At 41.4% G+C, this 25,873-nt stretch overlaps 1 protein-coding gene across 12 annotated transcripts in view; it reads right to left on the bottom strand.

Moving 5' to 3' along the window:
- Positions 1-25,873, bottom strand: part of LOC127656694 (calpain-1 catalytic subunit-like) — a 95,570-nt gene that overhangs the window by 10,740 nt on the left and 58,957 nt on the right. The window contains exons 1-2 of one of the 12 annotated variants that reach the window (XM_052145141.1): positions 833-974; positions 237-487 (exon numbers count right to left, since the gene is read on the bottom strand). The exons of 10 other annotated variants lie outside the window; for them this stretch is intronic. In XM_052145141.1, coding sequence (XP_052001101.1) covers positions 237-473 — 237 coding nt within the window. In that variant the 5' untranslated portion in view covers positions 474-487; positions 833-974. Of the gene's footprint in view, positions 1-236; positions 488-832; positions 975-25,873 lie in introns of those variants that run through there. One more of the 12 variants, XM_052145132.1, reaches the window with a different exon arrangement.

Raw genomic sequence — 25,873 nt, 5'->3', positions numbered from 1 at the left:
AGACAAGCCCTCAGAGCTTTAAATGGAAGCAAGATGTTTTACAAAACCTGAATGCACATCATTTTAACAACACTCTTTTGAGATTCTGTAAGGCAACAATACATTTGCCCTACTACACAGTTAACTTTCTTTAAACTACACCCTTGCAGCAGAAAACTGCAGCACTACCAGTATGTTTACTTTTGAAGTCATCTTGAAAGTCTTAAGAATATGGTCATTTAGAAATAGTAACTTACAGATGGCCTCAACCACTTGACTTGGTCCAGATCTAATCCAAGCGTCTTCTGTGGGTCAATGGAGCTGTTGTCTGGAGGGAACATCACATCTTCGTATCTCCGTTTATTGATGAGGCAGTTCTTGCGCAATTCAAGATAGTCCTGATCCAAGAACTTTATAGGCTTTGTGAGAGAGCCCTTTTCATCTCTTGTTGTGGGTTCATTACGGGGCCGTTTGTTCACTCGTGGTGGAGGCATTGTTTATAGGTCTGCTTTTTTACATATACAACAAAAATAAGGTAAAGATGTAACATATGGATGATACTGTGAAGATGACATAAAAACATAAATAAATAATGAAATCTGATTTTACACATGAAGTAAGATTTGAGCTGCACTAGTTCTTATAGACAAATAAGTCTAGACCCACACAGTATTTAAGGTCTTAAAAAACTGAACTTCTTTTAAACTGTCTGTAAGAAAAGGGAATTTAGACTTGTTAGACTTGTTTTGGATGTGTAATGTTGTTCCTTTGTTAGTCATATTTAGATTACTCATAGGCTTACATATAAATGAATGGATAATTTTATTTAAATCACCAAAATGATATACTTTACCTTCAAGGAAACAATTAATCGCCAACACTGTGAGTTCACCTAAATGAGCAGCACTTCCCTCTTTTTCGGTTTGACTTATAAAGTTTTTTCCTGCCAATGGCTCTGTCCGTGTTCAGTCAGAGGACTATATTCAGGAAGTGTGCCGTGTTATGTAGTGGTTTGTTTCTTACGTCACTACTCTTACAAAACATTGCATAACATTCCTCCCATCTACAAAATTGCAAAACACTGAATTCCACCTTGATTATGAACTTACTTTTCAATATCCAAATGCTTGATTAAAATAAGACAGATTGACTCTGTTCAGATTGATATTTTTCTTTAAACTCCTGAGACCCCTGCATGATTGTTGTGTGTATTTCCATTCCCCTTTTTGATTTGTAACTAGTATCCCCTAAGAAACATGCATATATATATATATATATATATATATATATATATATATAAAGGTCCTTCCCGTCATCACATCGGCGTCACCACTTTGTAAGGGGGTCCACCTATTGGTCCAATAGCGGCTTCCAACAGCGTGGATGAAGATCTCCTGCGTGTTCTGTCTTATCGTGCGCAATAAATAATACTTTAATTATTTGATATGAGTTCCATGTTTATTCATCTTATCATTTATAGTTTTCTTTATTTAATCTGACTCCATTTATGAAAAAAAAAATACCTCATTAATGTATCTATACTTTTTAATTTAAGTTTTGTATCTTATTATTTTTTAGTAATTTTCTCTTCTAGACTATATTTGTTATTTCAATGTTATTTGGGTCCTGTGCTGGCCGGATGCAGGTCATTTAACTACAAACTCATCAGTTTCAGATATTAGTAAGTTTTAGACTAAGTCCTTATAGGTTCTTGATTTTACCAATTTAGTCTTATTTAAGTTCTATCATAGATTCTCGACTCATCGTTTAGCCCCAGTCAATTAAGTTCTGTTTGTACAGATTCTCGGTCCTACTCTTAGTATTCTCGTTTAATTCTACTTGGCTAAGTCCTGTTATAGGTTCTCGGTTTGCCGTTTAGTCTTTTACCTAACTAATGGGGTTCTTCTGAAGTAGCTTAGTTAAGCCAACTCTGACCATAGATTTGTAGTTTATAAGAAATATACTAAAAAACTGTCGTTCAGGATGAATTTAAAAGGTAACAATTTATTGTACCAGGTAATAGTAATACATTCAAACAATCCAATTAAAATAATAAATCAAACTCAAAATCATCAATAAATAATATAATTAAAGTTGCATTCCATTCAAACATTTACCAAACATGTCAATCTGGTTGCAGAGAGACCTTTCAATTAAAATTAGAATTACCATTACCTGATAGAAAACTACACACAGTAAACCATGTGGGAGATCCGAATCACAGATTTCTATTATTAAAAGTACACACATTAATGTGTGGGATCATGTGACTACAGAGAACCATGAACAATGTGTCACATTTCTTTAAATAACCAAACCATGAACAAAGGGAATTTTGGGAGTGGTTAGGTTTGGAAGTCCTGGGGACATATCACATTAACATACAGGCAGGGATGGGAACAGACCTCCAGAATTATACAGCATTTGGCAAAAACCTTATAACTTTGTCAACATGGGAAAGGGACCAAAATACCGGTCGCACTGAGACATTTTAAATAATACCAAACATGCCTAGTCACATTATTTGTATACATCAGATATGATATGTTGTTACATGCAGATCTTAGGTGAGTTTGAAGTGGTTCTGGGCTGAAGAGGAAGGATATCTATATATATATATATATATATATTTTTTTTTTTTAGATAAAATCTTTTTCCTAAAAATAAATTTTAAACAATATCAAGCTTTTTTTTTTCTTTTTGTATCATCAAAATGTTTATTATGTTTCCAGGAGTGTTGTTTATTCATGTCTTTGAGACGTTACATATATTACATAAGAAATTCTTCAAAAGTAATGTCCAGCATCATCCAATCACTGCCAACCATGTAAAAATAATGTTATTGTAGCTCTATTCACAATAACGCAAGACACAGTTCGGTTCTTTGAAACGGGCGTTTATTATTTGGGCACGTATATAATGCATCCACTCCTTGCTCACGCTTTAGACACCCTTCGTTCATGCCGTGAGAACTCGTTGGCTGCTTGTCATGAAAAGAGTTCCTTGAGTCTCTAAAGTTTCCGAAAGTCCCTTATTAATGTCTGCTTAACTTCAGACATCATTAATTATGAGCTTACGTCCAATATTTCCTCGTGAAGCATCTGCTCATCCGCAGTCCATCGGGAACTTTTCTTTTACTTCCGCTAAATGCAGTGACGTGTTTTAATTTATCGGTTAACAATGAATTTATTATACATCATATTATACATTGGAGAAGTTTGTGATATCAAGACTGAGATGTAGAGTAAATTCATTATTAGATCCATTTCAATTTGCCTATACAGTGGGAAGAGGGACTATCTATGCTGTTAATACTATCACTCATTTGACTCTTCAACATCTAGAATCCTCCAAGGCCTATGCACGATTGCTCTTTGTAGATTTTAGCTCCGCATTTAATACGCTTCAGCCGCAGTTACTTCTGAGTAAGCTTGGAAAGAGTGATGTTAATCCTTTTATTATTAAGTGGTTTTTCTCTTTCTTAACCAAACATACTCAAATTGTAAAAGTAAATAATACACTCTCTGATCCAATACCTATTAGTATTGGTGCGCCTCAAGGTTGCGTATGCTCTCCTTTTCTGTTTACTTTATATACAAATGACTGTTTTAATACAAATAAGAATAACTATATAATCAAATATTCTGACGACACAGTATCAGTGTATCAGTCTGAAATTGAGAATTTTGTGCGGTGGTGTAATGTAAATCATCTCATCATAAATGCATCAAAAACTAAAGAAATGATAATAGATCCAAAAAAATTAGGTGATTACAGCCCAGTCACCATCTATGATAATACCATCGAGCAGGTGGATACCTATAAGTATCTAGGTGTGGTTATTGATTGTTCATTTACTTGGAAAGCCCACATTGATTACGTTGCCTCCAAATTCCAACAACGCTTGTATTTTTTAAGAAAACTTTGGCTGTTTGGTGTAAATCAGAGAATTATGCAATTATTTTATTATGCAGTTTTAGGTAGCCTTTTAAATTATGGCATGCAAACTTGGTATGGCAATCTTTCGGTTCAATTAAAATCACAGCTTGCATGTCTTGTGAGAATTGCATTGAAGGTTATGGGTATAAGGTAATACTCATCACTTCAATCAATTTATGAATCGTTGGTTTTAAAAAATGCACAGACAATAGTAGGTGATAACAGCCATGTTTTATTTCCAATGTATGAGTTGCTGCCATCAGGGAGACGGTATAGAGTCCCACTGTGTAAGAGTAACCGTTATAAAAAATCCTTTATTCCTCTATCAATTTATATGTTAAATAGCAAGATGCAGTAATGTAGGTTTATAGTTTGTGTGTGCATTTGTTATATTATGCAGCCTTGAGTCCATTTGTTGTATGTATGTTGTGTATTAATGCAGATTTGAGTCAAAGACAAATTTCCTGAAAAAGGACAATAAAGTATACAAACAAACAAACATCAAATAATCTCATATTTGAACCCCAAACATAAAATAGATTATTACATGAAATTATGGAATGAATTATGAATCAATTATCAATTGTGCATCATAAACAAAATATTTATGCAACAGCATTTACACTCCCACCAAAATGGTCTCTGAATCAAAATCACTCATTGACCAGGAATGTGGGATTTTCTTCAAAACAAATATGAAAGAAACCAATAAATGTTTTGCACCTGAATGAGTGTAACCTTATTTATTTGACTTAGTTGGCTTCAAGTAAAGTAACTACCTTGTGAATAGGCCTTTCTAGGTAGACTGATCTAGTGAGTGCCTTTCCTTTAACAAGTGTAGTGTCACTGACTAATAGCTTCAGTTTTCGCACAATGCCATCTGCACAAGGGTGAGCTTCTACCACTCTGGCAATCTCCCATTCATTTCTTTGTGCACTGTCATCTTGTAGAATCACAATGTCATCTACTTGTGAATTTTGCGATGTACTTTGCCATTTCCGTCGTTGTTGGAGATTTAGCAGGTATTCCCGTTTCCATCTTTGCCAGAATTCATTGGCTAAGAACTGCACTCTTCTCCACCTTTTATGCAGATAGAGGTCCTCTTTGCCGAACTGTCCTGGAGGAGACAGAATGATTGAGGATTTCATAGTTAGTATGTGGTTGGGAGTGAGGTTCGGGACCTGTGGGATCGTGAAGATGTTCAACACTTAGTGGTCTGCTGTTGATTATGGCCATTGTCTCATAAAGAAATGTCCTGAGAGTTGTGGTGTCGAGTCTGCTTGCGGACTTGTTGAGCATGTCAGTCAGGATGCTTCTGATCGTTCGAATTTGTCGCTCCCAGACTCCACCCATGTGACTTGCTGTTGGGACATTCATCACAGATTCACAACTGATTGCTCATAGACGTTCTTGATCCATCCCTTTGAGCAACTCAGAAAACTCTCTTATAGCACCCATAAAATGTGTTCCCTGATCGCATCTTAATTGGCGAACAGGTCCTCTAATAGCCACAAACATTCGAAGCCCATTTATGAAGGCATATGTTGTCAGGTCATCTAGTGTCTCTATGTGTACCGCTCTAGAGCATAGACAGGTAAACAACAATCCCTATCGTTTTCCCTTCTTCCCTCCGTTACGATGAAGGGGCCAAAACAATCTAGACCACAGTGTGTAAAGGGGGGGGATGTCTTGGTTCTCTCTTCCGGCAGATCTGCCATTTGTTGAATCTCAGTAGTTCTTCTGTATCTTCTACATTTTACACACTTGTGAATGTGAGAAGAGACAACGTTTCCACATCCTAAGATCCATATTCCGTTTGCACGTAATTCGTTCATGGTCATGCCCCTACCTTGGTGGTGTACATGCTCATGATGATGTTTGACAAGTAAGGTTGACACATGAGATTTCTTCGGAAGTATTGCAGGATGTTTTACGTCATGATGCAAGGTTGATTGGGATAGACATCCTCCCACACTGAGGATATTATTCTTGTCCAAGAATGCATTTAACTGTCGTAAATTATTGCTCTTGTTCAAGATACCTTCTTTCTGAAACCTGATTTTATGGATGTCCTCTGCAAAGGCTTCTTCTTGTACCAACTTAATGATGAAGATTTCCACTTCTCTTCTTTCTTCAAGGCTTGTTGCCTCATTCGTTCTTGGCTTAAGTCTCTTAAGTTCCCTGGCAAACCTACTGAGCCTGGCGACAGCCCTTACTGCTCTGGACCAATCTGAGAATTTAATGATGCAGTTTACTATTGAACTCACTTCTTTTGATTTGACTGCATAAACATAGGCTTTGCGAAGCTCAGGGTCAGTCATTTCTACTTCTCCCACCATTTCCTCTTCATGTGGAAGATTCCGTTGCCACAGAAAATTGGGTCCTTTCAGCCAGCTGGACTCCTTCAGCTGAACTGCGCTCAGTCCTCTTGAGGCATATAGTCAGAGGGATTATTTTCGTAACTGACATGTCGCCATTGTTTAGGTGATGTACTAGATCTTATGCATTGGATACGGTTGGCTACGAACGTGTGAAACCTCTTAGCGTCGTTGTTCACATAGCCGAGGAACACTTTTGAGTCAGTCCAGTAATACTCTTGCAGGTTTTCAATCTCAATCTCCCTTTTGATGACGTCGCCATTGCGGACTGAAGTCACAGCCTATGATAATTCAAGTCTTGGTATAGTAGTCAGTTTAGAAGGGGCCACTCTTGCCTTCCCCATGACGAGTGAGCAACTGATCTACCCTGTTTTGCTTATTGCGCGGAGGTAGGAGCATGCACCATATCCATTGAAACTTGCATTGGAAAAGTTGTGAAGCTCATATAACACAACCTCGTCAAAGTGTAATGGAAGATAGCTTCTTGGAATCTTTAAGACTGCCAAGTAAGGTAAGTCTCTAAGCCATGACTCCCATTTTGGCAGAATGTGCCCGGGGAGATCTTCGTTCCAGCTTGCTTTGTCTCTACATAGCATCTGAAGAATCTGTTTGCCAACTAGTAGGAAAGGGGTGACAAACCCTAGTGGATCATAGACTGAGGCGACGGTTGAGAGTACTCCTCTCCTTTTCATGGGATTTTTCTTGACTACGACCCTAAATTGGAATTCATCTGCTTCAACACACCACTGCACTCCTAGTGCTCTCTCAATGTAAAGTTCTCCTAAAGCCATGTCTAAATCTTTCGTCTGGGCACATTTTTCAGGTGGTATTGCGGCTATCACTTCTTTGTTGTTGGACACAAATTTGTGCAGCCTAAGGTTGCCTGTTCAGCACAAAGCTAGATGTATGGCTTCGGCAGGTGATTTTACACTTGTTAAGCCATCGTCGACATAAAAGCTTCTCTGGATGAACTTAATGGACTCTTCGCTGAATTTTCCATGACCCTGTGATGCTAGATGCTTATGTCCAAAGTTTGAGCAGACGGGGGTGGTGAAGCTGCACCAAACAGGTGTACCTCCATTCTATACACAGAGGTTTTGGAGTCTAGATTACCTTCGTCCCACCAGAGGAATCTCAGGTAGTCTTGATATACCTTTGCAATGTGAAATTGATGAAACATTCTTTAGACGTCGCACATTATGGCTATAGGACCCTTTCTAAATAGACATAGCACTCCAACTAATGTGTTGGTCAGGTCTGGACCAGTTAAGAGGTGGTCGTTTAGGGAGGTTGCTTTGAAGCGCGCCGAACAATCAAAAACTACACGGATCTTCCATGGTTTGTGGGGATGGTAGACTCCATGGTGCGGAATATACCATGCTGGTTGGTTGTCAAGTTCAAGCTTTGGAACCCTCTCAGCATCTCCTCGGGTTATTATGTCATTCATGAAATGGACATAATCCTTGTAATACTGTTTGTCTCTTCTCAGACGTCGCTGTAATGAGGTGAGCCTATGAACTGCACACTGTTTATTGTCTGGGAAATTAGGTTTGTCAGTCCTGAAAGGAAGCGGTAGTTCGTAGTGGCCGTCTTCTCTTTGCCTTATACCTTCTTTCACCTTAGATAAAAAGAGAATATCTTCTTGAGAAACTGGGTTATCATCTACAGTGTTATCTGAGAAATCGGATTCGAGAGCCTTGATAATGTCTGTTGGAATGACTTCTTTGACATGAGTTCTGCACACAAAGTGTATTTCTCTCTTTAGCTCAGGTGATGGCTTCTCTGTGGGCATTACTTGTAGCACTAAGGTTCTGTGGCTGATTCCTATTGCATTACTGTAGTCGCTTGCTGTGTTTAAGCAGCCGACAATGCTCCAGCCAAGATCAGTTCGCTGTGCATAAGGATGATTTTCCTCACCGGCCAAGACCTCCTTGGGAAGAAGTGCTTGTTGACAATTATAGCCGATCAGAAGGCCTACTTCACAATTCAAAGGTGGTGGAATCTTTTCTGCCAATCGTTCCAGATGAGGCCATTTTAGAGCTGTTTTTGAAGTTGGAATATGTAACCTGTTTGCCGGTATGAACTCTTGTGTGAAAACTGATGGCAATGGAATCCTTTTCTCTGAGTTGTACCCTCTGACTTGTAGATTTGTCAATTACTGACAAGGTATAACTGTTGACTTTGCAGACATTGTGGATAGCTGCAAACTGACATTCTCTTTGTTAGTATTAAGGTATTGTGCCACTTCGTCTAATATAAAGGTTGTGTCGCTCTGCGTGTCTAAAAGTGCATAGACAAGGATTTCCTGATCTGGTCGATTTGTGCATGAGACCCAGACAGGTACAATTGTGGATGTTTGTGTGCTTAGGCTTTCTTGTGTAACTGCATTGGTAATTGCTGCTGCAGCTATTTCTCTGTTGTCCGTTTTGTCCTTTGAATTGTCATCTCCCTTCCGAGTTGCAGATCTTTGATATTCTTTGAATTGTCGTCGTGCAAACATGTCGGATGTCTCTTCTGACACCTTTCACATGGGTTCTTGTTATCACATCTTCTTGAATGATGACGAGTCTGCAAACATCCAAAGCAAAGCTTCTCTGCACGAACAAACTTAACACGATTTGAACGGTCTTCTCACCGAACTTTCGGCACTTGGCTAGGACATGTCCTGTTCTTTTACAAAATATGCATGATGCGATAGTATTCTGTTGTGTTTGCGTACAATGTCTTTGCATGAATGGTTTGATTTCGTGGGTATTTTGGTTTCTCGCTTTCCAAACTCTTAAAGCTTGTATAGAGGATCACGGGATTGCAAGCAAGATCTGCTTCCTTTGATAGAAAGTGTTGTGGCAAAAATTATTATCCAACCATTATCACTCTGAATCAAACAGTCTTTTAAAATCATTTATTCTTGCAAGAAGGACCTAGTCATTACACAGGAATTAATCTGTGCCATGAGTGAGGCAGCTGAAGGGGAGAGCTGACTTGTTTTTTATACCTCTTTTCCCAAGGTCTCCCACAGAAGCAGATCCTCCCCTCTGCATTCACGCAGACACAGGGGCATTCCTTGAAATGACTATTACTGATCAATGAGTATCAAAATTTCTACAACAATTCCCCGCTTTTTATCATTCACAATAATAAACAATAAGACAAATTTTAGTCATATCATCACACTTACACTGTTCTTCTCTGATTTTCGCATAAATTATCACTCTCTTAAACATTTGTGAAATAACATTTGGAAAAAGTAAAAAAGCTTAGGCTGTTTTTTTTTTGTGAGGATAGTCTTTACTTGCTTCAGATAAAGCAAGTAAAGACTTTATCTGAAGCTGGGCTAAATGAGTAAACACTGTTACTGCACTTCTGACATGGAAATCAGACCCTCAGTCACCTCAGTATAAACAAGAAATAGTGCACAGATTAAGTAGGAAAAACATGTGATGTTGTGATGTTGTCACTGTAATCTGGAATATTGAAACAACAAGACATTCCCAACATTTTGGAAACTCCCCCTTTCTCTGCAGTTAACATATCAAGAACCAACCTGTTTTGAATGACCACATCTCTTAACTGTTTCATTTCATCATTTATCATTGTCAAAGCATTTTCTGTGCTATTAGCTATTGCTAATACTGTCCATGCTAGCCCATTTATCTTATTAATTGTTACCGTTGCACCCACCCCAGGTGCCTTGTTTGGCAAATACACAGATGTACCTACATTCATCAAAGCTGGATAACAACACCCTGACCATTTCTTTGGCATCCGATGAAATGCCCTGTTGCCACACACCCACACTGCTGCAGGTGAATTTTCATGTGGCTTGCAGAATGGGCATGTGAAGTTGACTTCTTTGTCGTTGATGACGGCTGTACAGTTGTCCGCTGTTCTGTCCTTCACGTTGATTCTGACCCTGCAGTCAGACCATCCTGCTTTAAACTGTCTCGCATTGTTCTTGAATTCTTTTCAGTTCGTACCTTTTCACGATGATTACTGCTTGTGACCACACGATGGGGTTCACTCTGCACACAGGCCGTGTTATTCTCTGTGGTTGGCCTTGCTCTTCCACTGATAGTGGTACTCGGTGTTCAAACTTGATCTCGGCGTTTATTGACATTCACTCGGAACAATCTCCTCCTGTTGCTGATTCTCCTGCGATGTGGGCGGAACTTTGCTGCAGTGGTTGGCATGAACCCATGTAGCTCTCTCTGCGACCTTCACTGCCGTGTGAGTCGTCAGTAGTACTTGGAATGGTCCCAGCCACATTTTCGTCTTCCAGCTCTTTCTCCTCAGGTCACGAATCACAACGAAATCGCCAGGCCTGATCTTATGCAGGAAGGTTTCAGCAACCTTCCCCTGAGAAGCTTTCACCTGAACACAAACACTGGACAACAGAGAAGACATTTCTTTGCGATAATTCAACATGTCATTCTCACACAGATCTTTGTGTTGCAGCCTTTGCCCCCTCTATTCCCATGAATGGTGGTCTACCAAAGACTATTTCAAATGGATTTAAATTTGTTTGTACTCTTTTTCTCATTCTGATGTACATCAACACAATTGGGAGTGCTTTAACCCATATGAGCCCAGTTTCCTCACAGCACTTAGCCAATTTGTTCTTGATTGTTTGATTCTCCCTCTCAATAGCACCTCCACTGGCGGCATGGTAACTCCAGTGTGTTCTCATGTCAATTCCCAAAAACTGACTCACCTGCTTTATTGCTTCATTGACAGTGTGTCCCATTGTCCGAGCTGATTTTTCTTGGAATTCCCCATCTCGGAACAATCTCGATTAAAAGAGCTTTCGCTGCTGCTGCCGAGTCTTGTTTCGAGGTTGGGAAGGCCTCAACCCATTTGGACCACATGTCAACCATTACCAGGCAGTATTTCTGTTTCTCACAATGGGTTAACCCGATGTAATCCATCATCAGATACTCAAAAGGCCCCCCAGATGGTGGTTGAGATACTATAGGTGTTTTTATCCCTCTTGCCACGTTATGTGTGTTACAAATGACACATCTTTTGCAAAAAGTTTCAGGAAATATCGTGAAACCCTTTGTAAACCACAATTCTTTCATTTGCGTAACCATCCCCTCTTTTGAAACATGGTCTAACCCGTGTATCAACTTTCCATAATGAGGAAAGAAGTGTTTGGGTAAACAAGGCATGCCATCACAGCTCATCCACACATTCTCCTTAAAGCTACAGCCAGCCGCCTTCCACTTGTTTTTCTCCTCGCCTGTGGAAAAAGTTTGCATGCTCTGTAAACAAGAAGAAATGTTGAGGTTATTGTCAGATATCAAAGCACACGTAGTCTCTTTTGTTTCCATCGCTGCTGCGGCCTTCGCTGCCGCGTCTGCTCGTGCGTTTCCTGTTGAGACCGAACAGTTATCGTTAGTGTGCGCTGCGCATTTGCAAATCGCGACCTTGTCTGGTAAAAGAATGGCCTTGTCTGGTAAAAAATGGCCTCCAAAAGCTCAGACACAAGAGATGCGTTTAATATTGGACGACCATCTGACTTCAGACATTTTCTGTGCTTCCATAAAGCACCAAAATCGTGTGTTACCCCAAAGGCATAACGCGAATCTGTGTAAATTGTCACACATTTGTCTGCCATAAGTTTACATGCTTTTGTTAAAGCAACCAGTTCAGCTGCCTGAGCTGAATAATTTGATGGCAGTTTGCCAGATGTCACGACCTCAAATTCAGTGGTTATCGCATAACCAACCTTATTCCTTCCTGTTTTGGAAGCCGACCCATCCACAAAGAGGATATTGTCACAATTGTCTAATGGCGTGTCTAATAGATCTGGACGCGGTGTGCACACCTGTTCAAGCGCTGACAGACAACAGTGATGTTCCTCGCCATCCTGCTCTGTGGGGAGGAGGGTGGCAGGATTCAAAGTTGTGCATCTTTTAACAGTTATGTTTGGCATGTCCAATAAAATTGTGTGGTACCTCAGCCATCGGGCTGTAGATAAATTTGACGTTCTCTGTTCTTGCAAAATCATGGAGACTGCGTGTGGGACCATCAAAGTTAAATCAGAATACCCCACAAATTCCCTGGATGCCAGTACATCACAGACCTCAAACAGTGTAGTAGACCTGCTGCTACTGCATCAAGTTTGGTTGAAAAATATGCCACAGGTCTGTCTCCATGAGTCTGCAAAAGAACAGAAGTCATAAACCCATATTCTCATCAACCATCTGAACAAACGGTTTGTTTACATCTGGTAGACCCAAAGTGGGAGCCAGAGCCATTTGTACTTTCATGTTAGCAAATGCCTCCTCGGCTTCGCTTGTCCAAACAAGCTTGTCACATGACCTCAGCCCTTTCCCTGTCATCAGGGCTCGTAAAGGCTGTTCAGGAATGGCATAATTAGGAATAAATGTACGACAATAAGCACACATTCCTAAAAATGACAATAATTGTTTTTTCGTAATTGGTTTTGGCACATCTTTTATGGCCTGTACACGTTTGTCACAGATGGATTTACTGTTTGGTTTGATAACATGTCCCAAAAACTTTATTTCCTGTTTCACAAACTGCAATTTTGAAAGACTGACTTTGTGTCCCTCTCCTTCTAGGTGCTTCAAAAGGGACACAGAGTCAGCTCACCTACGTAGCTTCATCACATGCACAGATCAACAAATCATTCACATACTGCACTTCAATCTCAAAATCACATTTTGACATAAATGCTCCTACACTTTTCCTGTGTTTCACTTCTGCACTTATTTCAGCCCAATCTGTTGCTTTTATGCATTGTCTCACAAAGGGGCCCAGATCTGCTGACAGCTGCTCTTTGGCTTTGGTCGCTGATTAAGTGTGGCAGTGTTCCCTGCTATCAAATAGAACTGCATTTGTTTTTCTGTCAGGCAAGCTGAGAGCGCACACACATTTTCTGTCCAGAAAATCGTATCAAATTTCACAGTCTCATTTTCTACCCCGTTAAACCACCCCTCCTCATATTGTGGTTCCTGTTCAATTACGACATGTGACGTGCAATGCAATTGGTCAGGCGTCATATTTTCTGTGTTAAATTACATTGTTCGATCCTTTGCCAAATTCAAGATCATTTTTGCCCAATCATAATTTTTCACACGCCATTCATATGCCCACTGCGGTTGAAATTTAAACATATTTGTGGTTATTCCTCAATGCTAATTCCAAAGGAACCCCCGTAAGGGTCAAATTCAATTCACACATTAAATCTCTGGCCATTGGATGTACCGGACAAGCTGTTGAACACAGAAACGCATGTTTAAATGTTCTCCCTTTCTCCGTCTCACATTCCAAGGGCACTGTGAATTTTTCAGAAATCAAATGGTCAGAGGCCAAAGTGCTATCATGCACTGAACCTGTCAGTTTTGGTACACATGGCAAGTCACATGGTCGTATAGTAAAACTGCTAGCACCAGAATCTACCAAAAAATCTATTAATGTTCCATCAACTAACATTTGATATCTAGGCATTTGTAAAAACCGTGAACTTTTGTACATCCTCAAACATTCATCCGAAACATTATCACATAAAGCTTCATCAGTCACACTCAAAGATTTGCAAGCATTGTCTTCATTGCAGAGAGCAGTATGTAAATCAGTGTATGTGTGCGTGTTGTATATGTGTGTGGTTAAAAAAATTTCACTTCCCTTTTCTGTAGCCAACAGCTGATCACCCTCAGCTCGACCACCCTCCTCGCTGCTCTCTGCTCTGCTTCAGTCTGCCTTTCTCTTCCCCGGACATTCTGTAGCCCAGTGTCCCTCTTGTTTGCACAGTTTGCATTTTGTGCATTCTCTGAACTCATGGTCGTCAGTCTCACACAAGCTGCAATTCCACTTCCGCTGATTTCTGAAGCCTCTCTTCTTTTTGTCGGACCAATTTTGCTGTGGTTTCGATGTACTGACATTAGATTGTAGTCACACAACTGCCAGCTGAAGATCTTTCTCCCCCTTGTCTTTCTTTGTCAGCAGCTGTTCCTCTGCGTGCACAGCGTGTGCCAGGGTGGAGGTCAGCCGCCCGCTCTTCCATTCAATGTAACTTGTTTTCAAAGCTTGCGCGATCTCAGGTCCAAGAAAAAAGTTCATTCAGGTCTCCTTCACTGTCCGAGTCGGGAGAAGCTGCTTGTGGTGCTTGTCTTCTGGGCGGAGAGCCGTCCAGGTCGGGGTAATTCTCCTACAAGCTAATTCTTTCTGCATTTGCTTTTGTTCTCTTCTATCTGCTTCCTTAAGCCAACAGCCCACTGTCTGTTCACATTTTTTACACACATGTTGAACGCAGCCATAACAACCTCTTTGTGCCTCGCTGCCCTGTTCCACTGATTCTCGCACCACTCTCAGTCTAGTCGTGCTCAGTGTTCCCTCCCCTGGGGAAATCATGGTACTTGATCAGTTTCTCTATGTCCTGCATACATTTTCTCCTATAGTTTTTTCTCATTTGACAGAAAACTGGTGTATCAAATTTGGCAAGCTTGCTTTGAGAAATCCCCATACTGGCTGTTTCTGTTCCTCTGTGGATTTACCGTTCGACGCATGTCTAATAATCTGTCGGACGTCTCCAACAGATCTGATTTCTTAACCGAAGATCAGCTAAGGGTGCACTCCCTAGTGCTTTGTTAATTACGGTTTACTCAAAATCTTTCTCTGGAGTATGCTCCAGCAACAATTTTTGCGAGAACTCAGTCTCTGTTTAGAAAACCTCTTGACCTGTTCATAGGTCTCAGTTTCTGCTCGAGAACCTCTTGTACTCGCACCACAGAAAACAGTCTCAGCCACTATGGTTCACTCACTCTTATACCAAAAGAAAATAATTTTGTCGTCTCTTATCAGAGATATTTGGGTTGCCACGGGTTTGTTTTCATTTGATTCCAGTGGAGTTTCTCCTGGCCCTGATGTGGTCGGCCCCTCTCTCTTAAGCTTACGAGGTAGAGCTGGAACTTCTCATTCCAGGTGGTCAAACACCGTCCGCTCTCAGGCCCAGAAGGCACTTCAAAGGAATCCCATTATTCTGACACCAAATTGTTGTGGCAAAAAATTATTAACCAACCATTATCACTGCGTAAGAGACACTCTGAATCAAACAGTCTTTTAAAAGAATTTATTCTTGCAAGAAGGACCCAGTCATTACACAGGAATTAATCTGTGCCATGAGTGAGATGCTGAAGGCTGACTTGTTTTTTATACCTCTTTTCCCAAGGTCTCCCACAGAAGCAGATCCTCCTCCTCTGCATTCCTCAGACACAGGGGCATTCCCTTGAAATGACTATTACTGATCAATGAGTATCAAAATTTCTACAACAAAAGTCTACGAACTCCTTGAATTGTGGGTATCCAGCGTTTACTTGTCTGACTTCCATAACCTTGCGGTTCCATCTGGACACCAACCAATCTGGCAATTTCAGCAGGAGTTTTGATTCTCATTGCAGTCATTAAGAACTTCTAATGTCTTAAGGTGGGGCATTGCAGCTTCACAGCTCTTAAGGAAATCTGTAAATTCTCTTAGTTCGCAACCATCCTTTGAGCTTATCTTTGGCCAGCCATGCAGCTTGTCTCTGTAGGACTTGCCAATTATAAATGGGTCTCCGAAACGTTTTTCCAACAGCTTCCAGGCAGAGTCGTATGCTACTTCGGTGCCTAGTAGGAAGAATCCTTCAACGGCTTTCCTTGCAGCGCCACCCAAGTATTTTCTTAGGTAATACAGTTTTTCGTTCTTTGGGATGTTTTTCCTGTCTATTAGCGTTTCGAAATATAGTCGCCAGTCTTTGAATTTCAAAGGGTCTCCGGTGCAGGCTCTGGTGTTGGAACACGGTTGGCACTCATAGCTTCTGTTAGCACTTTGACCAAATCAGAGCTGTTTTGCAATTGAGGCATAAGCATTGAAGTTGGTGGAACTTGAGATTCCCATTGTGGAATTAGGGAATCAGGAGCTTGACTTGTAACCACTAGAGATTGAGGAATGAAGGGGGGACTTGAGGCCTGGAGGACTTGGGTCGTGTCTGGCAAGAATTGAGGAATGGCTGCCAGGATGGTAAGGTCAGGAACTCGAATCTCTCCTGCTGTTTCAATATTATGCAGCAAATCAATTGCTTCAAAATGTCCTTCCACTTGATCATAGACCCTTACTTTAGCTCTTGCAGCATTCAATTTCATCACTTCTTCTAAGCATTCAAGTTTTATACACTTGTCCTGTATTGCTTGTTGTATAGCCAGGTTCTCAGATTTGAACCGTGCTAAACGTAGTTTACTTTAAATCTCTAGCCTTTGAAGATCTTTTGCTTCCCTTTCTTGAACATCCAACACTTCCAAAACTTCCTGGGAGGCAGCAGCTTCAGCTGGAGCCTTGTTTCTTTTGACTGAGGTAATGCTGGAGTGGGCTGAACTACATTTTGATCAAAGAGACATTGATTTTGATAAAGAGCCTGTTGAGTCTAGGATAGATCCAACATCAGGCCAAGGTTCTTCCACTTCATCTGCGGCATACCCTTCAAGTTGCTTATGTGCTTTTCGAATAATGAATCCTGAAAGCGACATGCACGTGTCAACCCTGCGTCGCAGGTCTGGTTCAGGAGTTTGTACTCTACGTAGTTCTTCATAAATGACCTTTATCTTGGAATGGGTGCTTTCTATATTCTTGATCAACTCATTCAGCTCATCTTGGGAAGCCTCATCAGACAATATTTCCTTGCCTAATCGTGCATAATACCTCCATTTTTCATAGATAATTCTGTACCGACGCTGTACACTCTTCAACATTTCAACTTGAAGTTCCCTTCCCTTTTCTGTAAGAGTTCGGGTCCTTTTGCTTCTTCGCAGTTTTTCCACATTTTCTGCCGGTTTAGTGTCTGTAACTTCAGGATGAGCGAATGATTTGGCATTTTTATGGCAATTCTCAGTGCTTGTGTTAGACATTTTGAAATGACTTGAATTGCTATGGAATGTATTTTACTACTTATCTTCAATAAAATTAGGCTACTGTTAGGCTACGTGTAAAGTGTAATATTTCAGTAAACCTAAATGTAAATAGTCAAACAGGTTGCAATTTTCTAAATACAGACTTCAATATTGCATCCAGATAAATGTTTCAACAGGTAAACTTATCTAAACCTCAAATTAACCTTTTCAAAACAAGATATAAACAATTGCAAATTATTTAGCAAAATGTGTAATGCAATATAGAGCCTCGAATTAATTAAATCGCTTATCCTTTGCAGAAAACAGGTTTCACATCAGTAGATTTCCTTTTTTAAATTTCCCTTAAATTGCCCTTTAAGCTTGGTTACTTCTCATAGGAGCAAAATAGTAAAATCTCAATTTATAATAATGTCATTTTTCTTTAGCTTTGAGACATGTTACAATTAAACACCAGCATATCAGATTTATCATCAAACATGTAGGCTAAACACAGTATGCAGTAGGTTAATAGACTTGAGTCTTGTTGCAATTTTCAAGTTAAACCACTTCTCACGCCACCTTAACTTGATTGTGGCAGAGCACTTTCTGATTTTAGATTGAAATGTTGCACTTTCAACACAGTCTAATTGCTGTGCTGGCAATCGCTATGCCGACAATGAGTAATTGCCTATCTGACCGCGGCGGATCGGCAATCCGCGGCGGTCTCATCGTCATCATCTCTCCTACCCGTGATGAGCAGTCGAGTTCTCACTGTAGCTCTCTTCACAACAACGCAAGACACAGGTCGGTTCCTTGAAATGGGCGTTTATTAATTGGGCACGTATCTGATGCACACTCCTTGCTCACGATTTAGACACCCTTCGTACACACCGTGAGAACTCGTTGGCTGCTTGTCATGAAAAATATAGTCCTTGAGTCTCTAAAGTTTCCGAAAGTCCCTTTTTAATGTCTGCTTAACATCAGACATCATTAATTATAAGCTTAAGTCCAATATTTCCTCGTGAAGCATCTGCTCATCCGCAGTCCATCGGGAACTTTTCTTTTACTTCCTCTAAATGCAGTGACGTGCCTTATTTTAATTTATCTGTTAACAATAATTGTATTATACATCAAATAACCTCAGATTTGAACCCCAAACATCAAATAAATCCATCCATCGTCAACCGCTTATCCTGTGTACAGGGGGCTGGAGCCTATCCCAGCTAACATTGGGCGAAAGGCGGGGGCCAGTCCATCGCAGGGCCACACATAGACAGACATACACTCACACTCACACTCACACTCACACTCACACTCACACTCACACCCAGGGCAGTTTTTTTTGGAGACACCAGTTAACCTAGCCTGCATGTCTAAAAAATATTTATGCAACAGCATTTACAGTTATACATTACATAATTCTGAATCTATACACTGATTTCCATTGTCCCATGCCTGCCAAACATGTTGAGTGATCCAAACATCATCTGTAACCTGAAACTGAACTTCTAATCATATTTTAGGAGAATGCACTTATCTATATAGAGAGCTATAGGATGCTCCCCATTTAGTAAATTACTTAACCTCTAGTGTGCGGTCTGTCTGCACTGATCTCAGAACAGTTAGAAATGCCCCTTATTTTCATCCTAACTCCATATAAAGCCTCTGAGAGTCAATGGATGCATCCAAAAACTGGAAAATGTTGCTTTCAGTGTAATAATGCACAGTGAATATAAGATATTAGGGATGTGCCCGAAGCCAAATACCTTATTTGTAAAGGCACGGATAATGACTTCAAAACAAATAACGGATTCATCTGAATAATTAAACAAATATTTGTATGACCGATTATCCAAAAAGCACAAGGATAAAGCGATATTTTAATTAAACATTTCCCAAAATTATAATGGATTTATGAATATATATAAATTTAAAATTATTATTATTATTTAAAATAAATAATATTGTTTAATATTGTAAACAATTCCTGATAGACTTACGGGACATTTACGGGTTTGCAGGCCATGTTGATTTTATTTTAATTTCTTGTAATGTTTGAATTTGCATTTATTATTCACATCAAAAAAGTATGCTTGAAATTTCCCATTTTGCTTGGCACCTCCTGCCTTCAAAATAATGTTTTTATACTGTGGAGCAGAGGGTGGCGGGGCCAGGCTAGAATGTCGCACGCCCAGTCCCCAATCGGCCTGATGGGGCGCCCTAGGGATAAAGGCGGCCGGTGACGACAGTTCGATTGAGAGAGAATTACGGGCATGTCCGTCATGTGTGTGTTGATGTTTGTGTGTTTTGGTTTTGTTTCATTAAATTATTATTTGTATTGACAAGCTGGTTCTCGCCTCCTCCTTTCCCATCTTAACCCCCTTACATATACATGCACAGGCAAATGTAAATTCTATTTCATGCAGATATTAATATCAGAAATACCAGGAGAAACAACAACATATTCTACAGTTAATGTTGCCTACAAATTCTGCTTCATCTGGTCAGAAAAAAAAGAATAAAAGTATGTTTTTTTTAAATAATAATTGTATACTACTACTACTACTACTACTAATAATAATAATAATAATAATAATAGGCTATTATTATGAAAAGCCATACACAAGGCATATTTTAATAATAGAAACGTATCGGGTAAAATGTGTAAACCTTGTTCCCTGAAAAAAATAGAACGAGATGCTGCGCTTTTGCTAAGCACTATGGGGAACGCAATACCCACGCCGCCGCACTGGGGGCTGTCCGGACCCCTACGGTTGTGCAGACATTCCCTTTACAAAAAGCTTCACTATGATGCTGCGCTTTTGCTAAGCGCTATGGGGAACGCAATACCCACGCTGCCGCACTGGGGGCTGTCCGGACCCCTACGGTTGTGCAGTGTACTCACAAAAACACGAGAGGTTTCAGACATGAGCTTGAGATATTGACTCAAGGGCATAAGAGCCCGGAGTAGCATAAACTTCTAAGCCATTACATTTTTATGAATGTGTGCGGAGAGGACCAGCCTGCCACATCACAAACTTGTTTAGGCATGGGCTGAGTTGTCGACTCAAGGATATAAGAGTCTGGGGTAGTAGTAAAGCATCTAAAGTTTGATGAATGTGTGCGAAGAGAACCCTATCGCAACACAAACTTGTCATAAAAACTGATGAATGTGAGCAGAGAGGACCAGCCTGCCGCATCACAAACTTGTCCAGACATGAGCTTGAGATGTCGAATCAAGGGCATAAGAGCCCGGAGTGGCACAACATCCAAACTATAAAAGTCTAATGAATGTGTGCGTAGAGGACAACCTGCCGCATCACAAACTTGCTGCAGAGGGAGACCTCTAGCCAAGGTTTTAGAGGAGAGCCCTCTGGTAGAGTGCGCCCTAAAATGTCCTGGCGAAGCTTGACTGCATGTCTCATAGGCCCGGGCAATAATGGTCCTCACCCAAAGTGAGGGTGCAAAGAATGCTTTTGGTCATAGCTGGGGAAAATTCTAAGAAAGGATGCCTCTTAGAGGGCACCCCGCCCACCAAGCCATGGCAAACCGCAGTGACCACATAGAACCTGGCAGTGGTGAGGCAAGTGCCCGCTGACAGTTCTTTCTACAGAAAATCCAGAACTGAAGCAAACTGGCAGTTAGCTGGTTCTGTAATATGAACTTTAGTAGAAGGAAACGCATGCAGGTGCATTTGTGAGTTACCACAATCAGCCCCCCCCCCCCACCCCAAGGGGAGAAGTAGAGGACACATTGCGCTATCAACAGAGGCGAAGAGGTCCTCTTCTGCCCTGAAAAATCTACCCAGATCAGTTCCAAGTGGAGGGAGCCCTAGCACTTGAAATGGTCTCGATAACCTCAAGAGAAAAACCTGTGAACCTCATTTGGTACCCTTAGGGGCCAGACATGAAAGGTTTCACAATTCGGGCCAGGGATGAGAAGGTCCTCCCTATTCAGAATCGCCCAAGGCGAGCCGTCGAGGAGAGGTATTAACTCCGAGAAACATATCCTGTTCGGCCAGCGCAGAGCCATTAATAGGAGGCAAGACCCTTGCTGGTGAACACTGCCAAGACTCCCGGGAGCAGAGAAACCGGGGAAAGAAACGCATACAGACGCATTCTGGGTCATGCATGTGTCTTAATGTCCAGACCCAAGGGGGCTGGGTGATTTCAGGGAGATGTAGAGGAGACATTGCGCTATTCATAGAGGCAAAGAGGTCCTCTTCTGCCCTAAGATCTCACCCAAACTTGTTCCAAGTGGATTCGGGGCAGGGATGAAATATTGCCCTGTGCCTGAGATAGAAGATCCTTCGTGTTCGGAATCGCCCAAGGCAAACCATCGAGGGAAGAGATTAGCTCTGAGAACCAAGCCCTGTTCGGCCAGCGCGGTGCTATCAGTAAGAGGCAAAAACCCTTGCTGGCGAACTCTGGGCAACTACTACCTTAGGGTGGAGTTCTTAACTCCCCCGTTGGTATTTTCTGTCTGGACCGTAAATCTGCTCCCATATACGGGCATCCAGGGATATAACTGACCTGAGTGACAGGAGCTTGCCCTGGGCCCTAAGGAGAACCCAACGTGTCAGAAATACAGCTGACAAGAACGTGGGTCTCCTTGATGATTTATGTAAGAGGCTACCGCTGCATTGTCCACCCGCACCAAGACATGGCAGCCTCAGGAGGAGGTATTTCAGGGCCAGAAATACAGCCATCAACCCGAGACAGTGACTGTGACAACCGAGCTGGCGACCCTCCTATCCCCTTAAGCTGGGCGACCACTTAAGGCCGCTACCCGCCCATCAGGGAGGCATCTGTCGATTAGCAGCCTGCGACAACAAGGCGCACCTAGAGTGGGACCCAAGGCAGAAAACCGGGGTCTGAACCACATAGAAAGGAGCGAAGCCTGAGGCGCATAACCCTATTTAGCCTAGGGGTTTTGGCCCTTGGAAGAAATCCCTGGCTTTTGGCCACAACAAAAGCGGTCTCATGAGCAGAAGGTCCAGAGGGATCACTGTGGGCGCATTTGCCCTGAGACCTGGAAATCATTGATACTGATAACAGTGCAACCTTGACCTAGCCTGACTTTGCTCAGGGTGATCTAAATGGACTCAATCCTAGCGGGAGACAGTTGTGCCCGCATTGAGATTGAACTCCATACGATGCCCGATAGACAGTGTTCTGAGTGGGAGAGAGGGCGCTTTCTTGGCGTTGAGCCTCAACCCCAGAGAAACAGATGAGCTAAGGCGATGTCCCTGTGCTGAACTGCCAGTTCCTGGAACTGCGCTAGGATCAGCCAGTCGTCTACATAATTCAGAATGCAGATGCCCCAGAGTCTCAAGGAGCCAGCTACATCATGCATTGTGAATGTGCTTGAGTAAAAGGGCTAGGCTGAGTGAAAGAACCTGACCCTGGAAGACTTTTCCCCCGGAAGTGAACCTCAGGAACTTTCCATGTTGTGGCAGAACTTCTAAATGAAGTATAGAAGTGCGTCATAAGATCGATGGTGACCAGCCAAACGAGTTGTAGGGCTTGAGACACGACCGTCTTGACAGGCATCATCTTGGACTTGAACACCCACGGGTAGTTCAAGCTTTAAGATCTAAGCCAGATGCCACCCCTCACCCTCCATGGGAAACGGGAAGTATTTAGTGTAATAACTTAACTTTCTCTCTGGAAGGGGAACACATACCATGGCCCCTTTAACCAGGAGATAGAGTTATATATATATTTTTTTTACATAAAAAGAAATCCGGTTCACGGTAGTGAGAACATGCCGTTGAAACACGGAAAAGCGGCGAGTGAATTAAATCCTGACGCCCTTATAAGACCCACAGAAAATAATATATCCGGCAGAAGTTCCCACGCTGCCAGGATCTCTGAGATGGGTATTATATTTTAACACTTCCTATTGAGGGGTTGTCGAGTGTTTCGAGTCCTGAATAAAATGCAGGAACAGCGAAAACACCCAACTGGGAGGAACAGCATAGTTTGCAGAGCAGCATAGTGTGCAGAGCAGCACCAGCCTGACCTGCTGCTTGATAAGCCCTTCCCACTAAAGTGGCGGTTGTCCTACAAGGCTTTGAGGGGAGAGAGGGCTTCTTAAGTGACGATGCCGAGCCCGGCGAGAGATAGCCCGCAAGCGTCTCTTCGACCGGCGGCATCACTGAATACCGCCGTGCCTCAGCTCCCACGATAGTCGAATATAATGACGTCGAGGGTATGTGAACACGGGAAGAAAAAAAATATATATATATATATATATTTTAGGGGTTCTCCATGAGCGAAAAATCTGGAAATCTGGACTGGAAGATAAAATCTATCCCCTAATTTGGAGCGTTTGGGGTCTCTTTTTCGCGTGGCCAGACCAATCTGGCAACCGCACGAGTAACAACATTGAGCAATTCCTCCGTAGATTTTTTATCGCGGACAGAAACCTCGGAGGCGGGAAGAGAATAGCGATCCACCTCATGATCCGAGAAGCGTCGAGATCATGTGAAGAAACAGCTGGGTTTGGGGAGAGAGTGAGAGAAAGGGATCAACCCGTCTCTTGCTTCTAAGCGAAAACCATGCAAGAGCCCCACGAACAATCTTCTTTTCGAGAGTGCTGACTCCCGGAAGCAAGCGAGGCGAGCACGACGCACTCTGCCTGTTAAAGCAAATCGCAGTGCTCGCACCCACCCTGCTGCAACGCGAGAGCAGCGTGCTCCCAAACAAACAGCAAAAACTGATGTGTGTCGTCTTCAGCTATAGAGCGAGAAGAGGGGAACACGCACCGTTTGCGGCTTTCAGTCATTCTCTCTTTTTTTAGAAATATATTGTAGCGTCTGGAGGAATCAATGAAGGATAATCATTAACTCAGCAGGTTCATGAAAACAAGAACTTACTGTTCCAACTCCCCTAATTACTGCAATAGCGCCGACTAGTCTCCACGAGCACAATAAATGTATTGACAAAGAGACAATGAACTACTGACAGAGGATCCTCGTGGTGCTTTCTAAAAACCCCCGCACATGTGACACTCTGTGTTTCACCACGTGAGAAAAGGGCACGTGAAAAGTTGGCAACAGAGAATGTGTGTGTTTTTCAGTTAAACCTAGAAATGCGTATTTTTAAAGAAATATGTTTTAATCCCCGTATGTTTTGTGTGTCTGGTGTTAGACCAAAACTAGTAGAATTGTTTTCATTTGTGTAGAAAGCTCTGAGGCTTGATATTTAATAGCCGAAGAGTGTATATTCCTTTTTAAGTGTACCAAATACACGTTTCTTGGTATCAAATTAAACCTTACGACTAGCTGAATATAAATATAAGATCACCTTAGAATTGTATTTCGGCTATGTTTACCATCTTTTGAGTCATTCAGCCCAAAATCTCTTACCGTCATAAACCCGGTCATAAACATGCAAATGAGCCTTGACGGGACAAAGGAATCATTCTCCTGCCCAAATAAAGTAGACTTTTACGACCTCCAAAGGAATGTTAGAGAGGGCTGATGCTCACTCAATCCTTACTGAGAAGGAGAAATGAACCCTTTTTAATCCTATATATTCTATATATATATATATCCATGTGATAAATGTATTAACATGTATCTAATGTTCCATCTCATGATTTCCCTTAAATGTTGTTTGGTCTATGTTTTCTTGCAAACTCTAATGGGTTAATGTTTCAGACTTTGCATACTATGGTTAACCGAAATCATATGTGTGGCACATTTGGTCTCTATAACTTGGTATTTTGAAGATCGAAATGTCTGTGTACATGATATGTCGATAAAAACAACATATTAGTATTACAAGAATATTTTCTAGTTCTAAGAGGAACACTCTTAGAACAAAGGGCAATAAACCAAATTCCCGCCTGGAACTTCCACTCTTCTTATTGGTCGAGCCAATGAGAGGTGGGACACGTTTTCCAAGGGTATAACTTGCATCAACACTGCCCCTTCGATCTCTTATCTTCTCTTCTTGGCTGCTCCCAACTTCCCCACTTCACTTCTGAACCTCCCTTGGACTTCCCCTGGATCTCTTCAAGCTTTCTTACATCTCTTCTGCAACCCTCCGAAACACCCCTCAACTCTCTCTTCAAGTGAGTTTCAACTCCACGCTCTGGAAACACCGAACCGAAATCCTCCATCTCAAGAACGCCACGAGGACACGACACACACGCAGCCTTGCTCAGCCACACAGAAGGTTTATTTGCAAGTATTATTTCACCTGAAATTCAAATGCGTTAAAGTGTGTAATTCCATTTGCTGGCTCTTAAGGGTTAACTGTTGTAATAAGTTTGCCATACCTCTAATAATTCTTTACTTTCCCTTACTGCATTTATTTTGTTTATTTTATGTTACATGTTAAGTGTCTGTTTGTCAAGTGTAGTGATATATTCTAGTTCCTTGTATTAAACCCAATTATATGCTTGATTGTCTGTGTTTGTTGATCATAAAGCAAAGCCTCTTTAATGTGCGATTTTAAGCTACGAGCTGATATTATCAAAGTAAGTTAACGTGCTTTGATGAGTGAGCTTATAACTAAGAATAAACTGTCAAGAGAATTGATCAGGAATATTTAGCAAAGCTGTTCGCTGGACGAACTGACTGGTTGCGGTAGCCTACGGGTCAATTCCATTGAGGGTTTAATTAAATTAATATAGCCTGTCTGCATATAATGTATATTCCTAATTAATTATAATTC

The sequence above is a fragment of the Xyrauchen texanus genome, chromosome 16, assembly GCF_025860055.1.
Source record: "Xyrauchen texanus isolate HMW12.3.18 chromosome 16, RBS_HiC_50CHRs, whole genome shotgun sequence".
Taxonomy (NCBI): Eukaryota; Metazoa; Chordata; class Actinopteri; order Cypriniformes; family Catostomidae; genus Xyrauchen; species Xyrauchen texanus.
The sequence above is the reverse complement of the archived record's forward strand: the minus strand, read 5'-3'. Positions and strand labels throughout refer to the sequence as shown.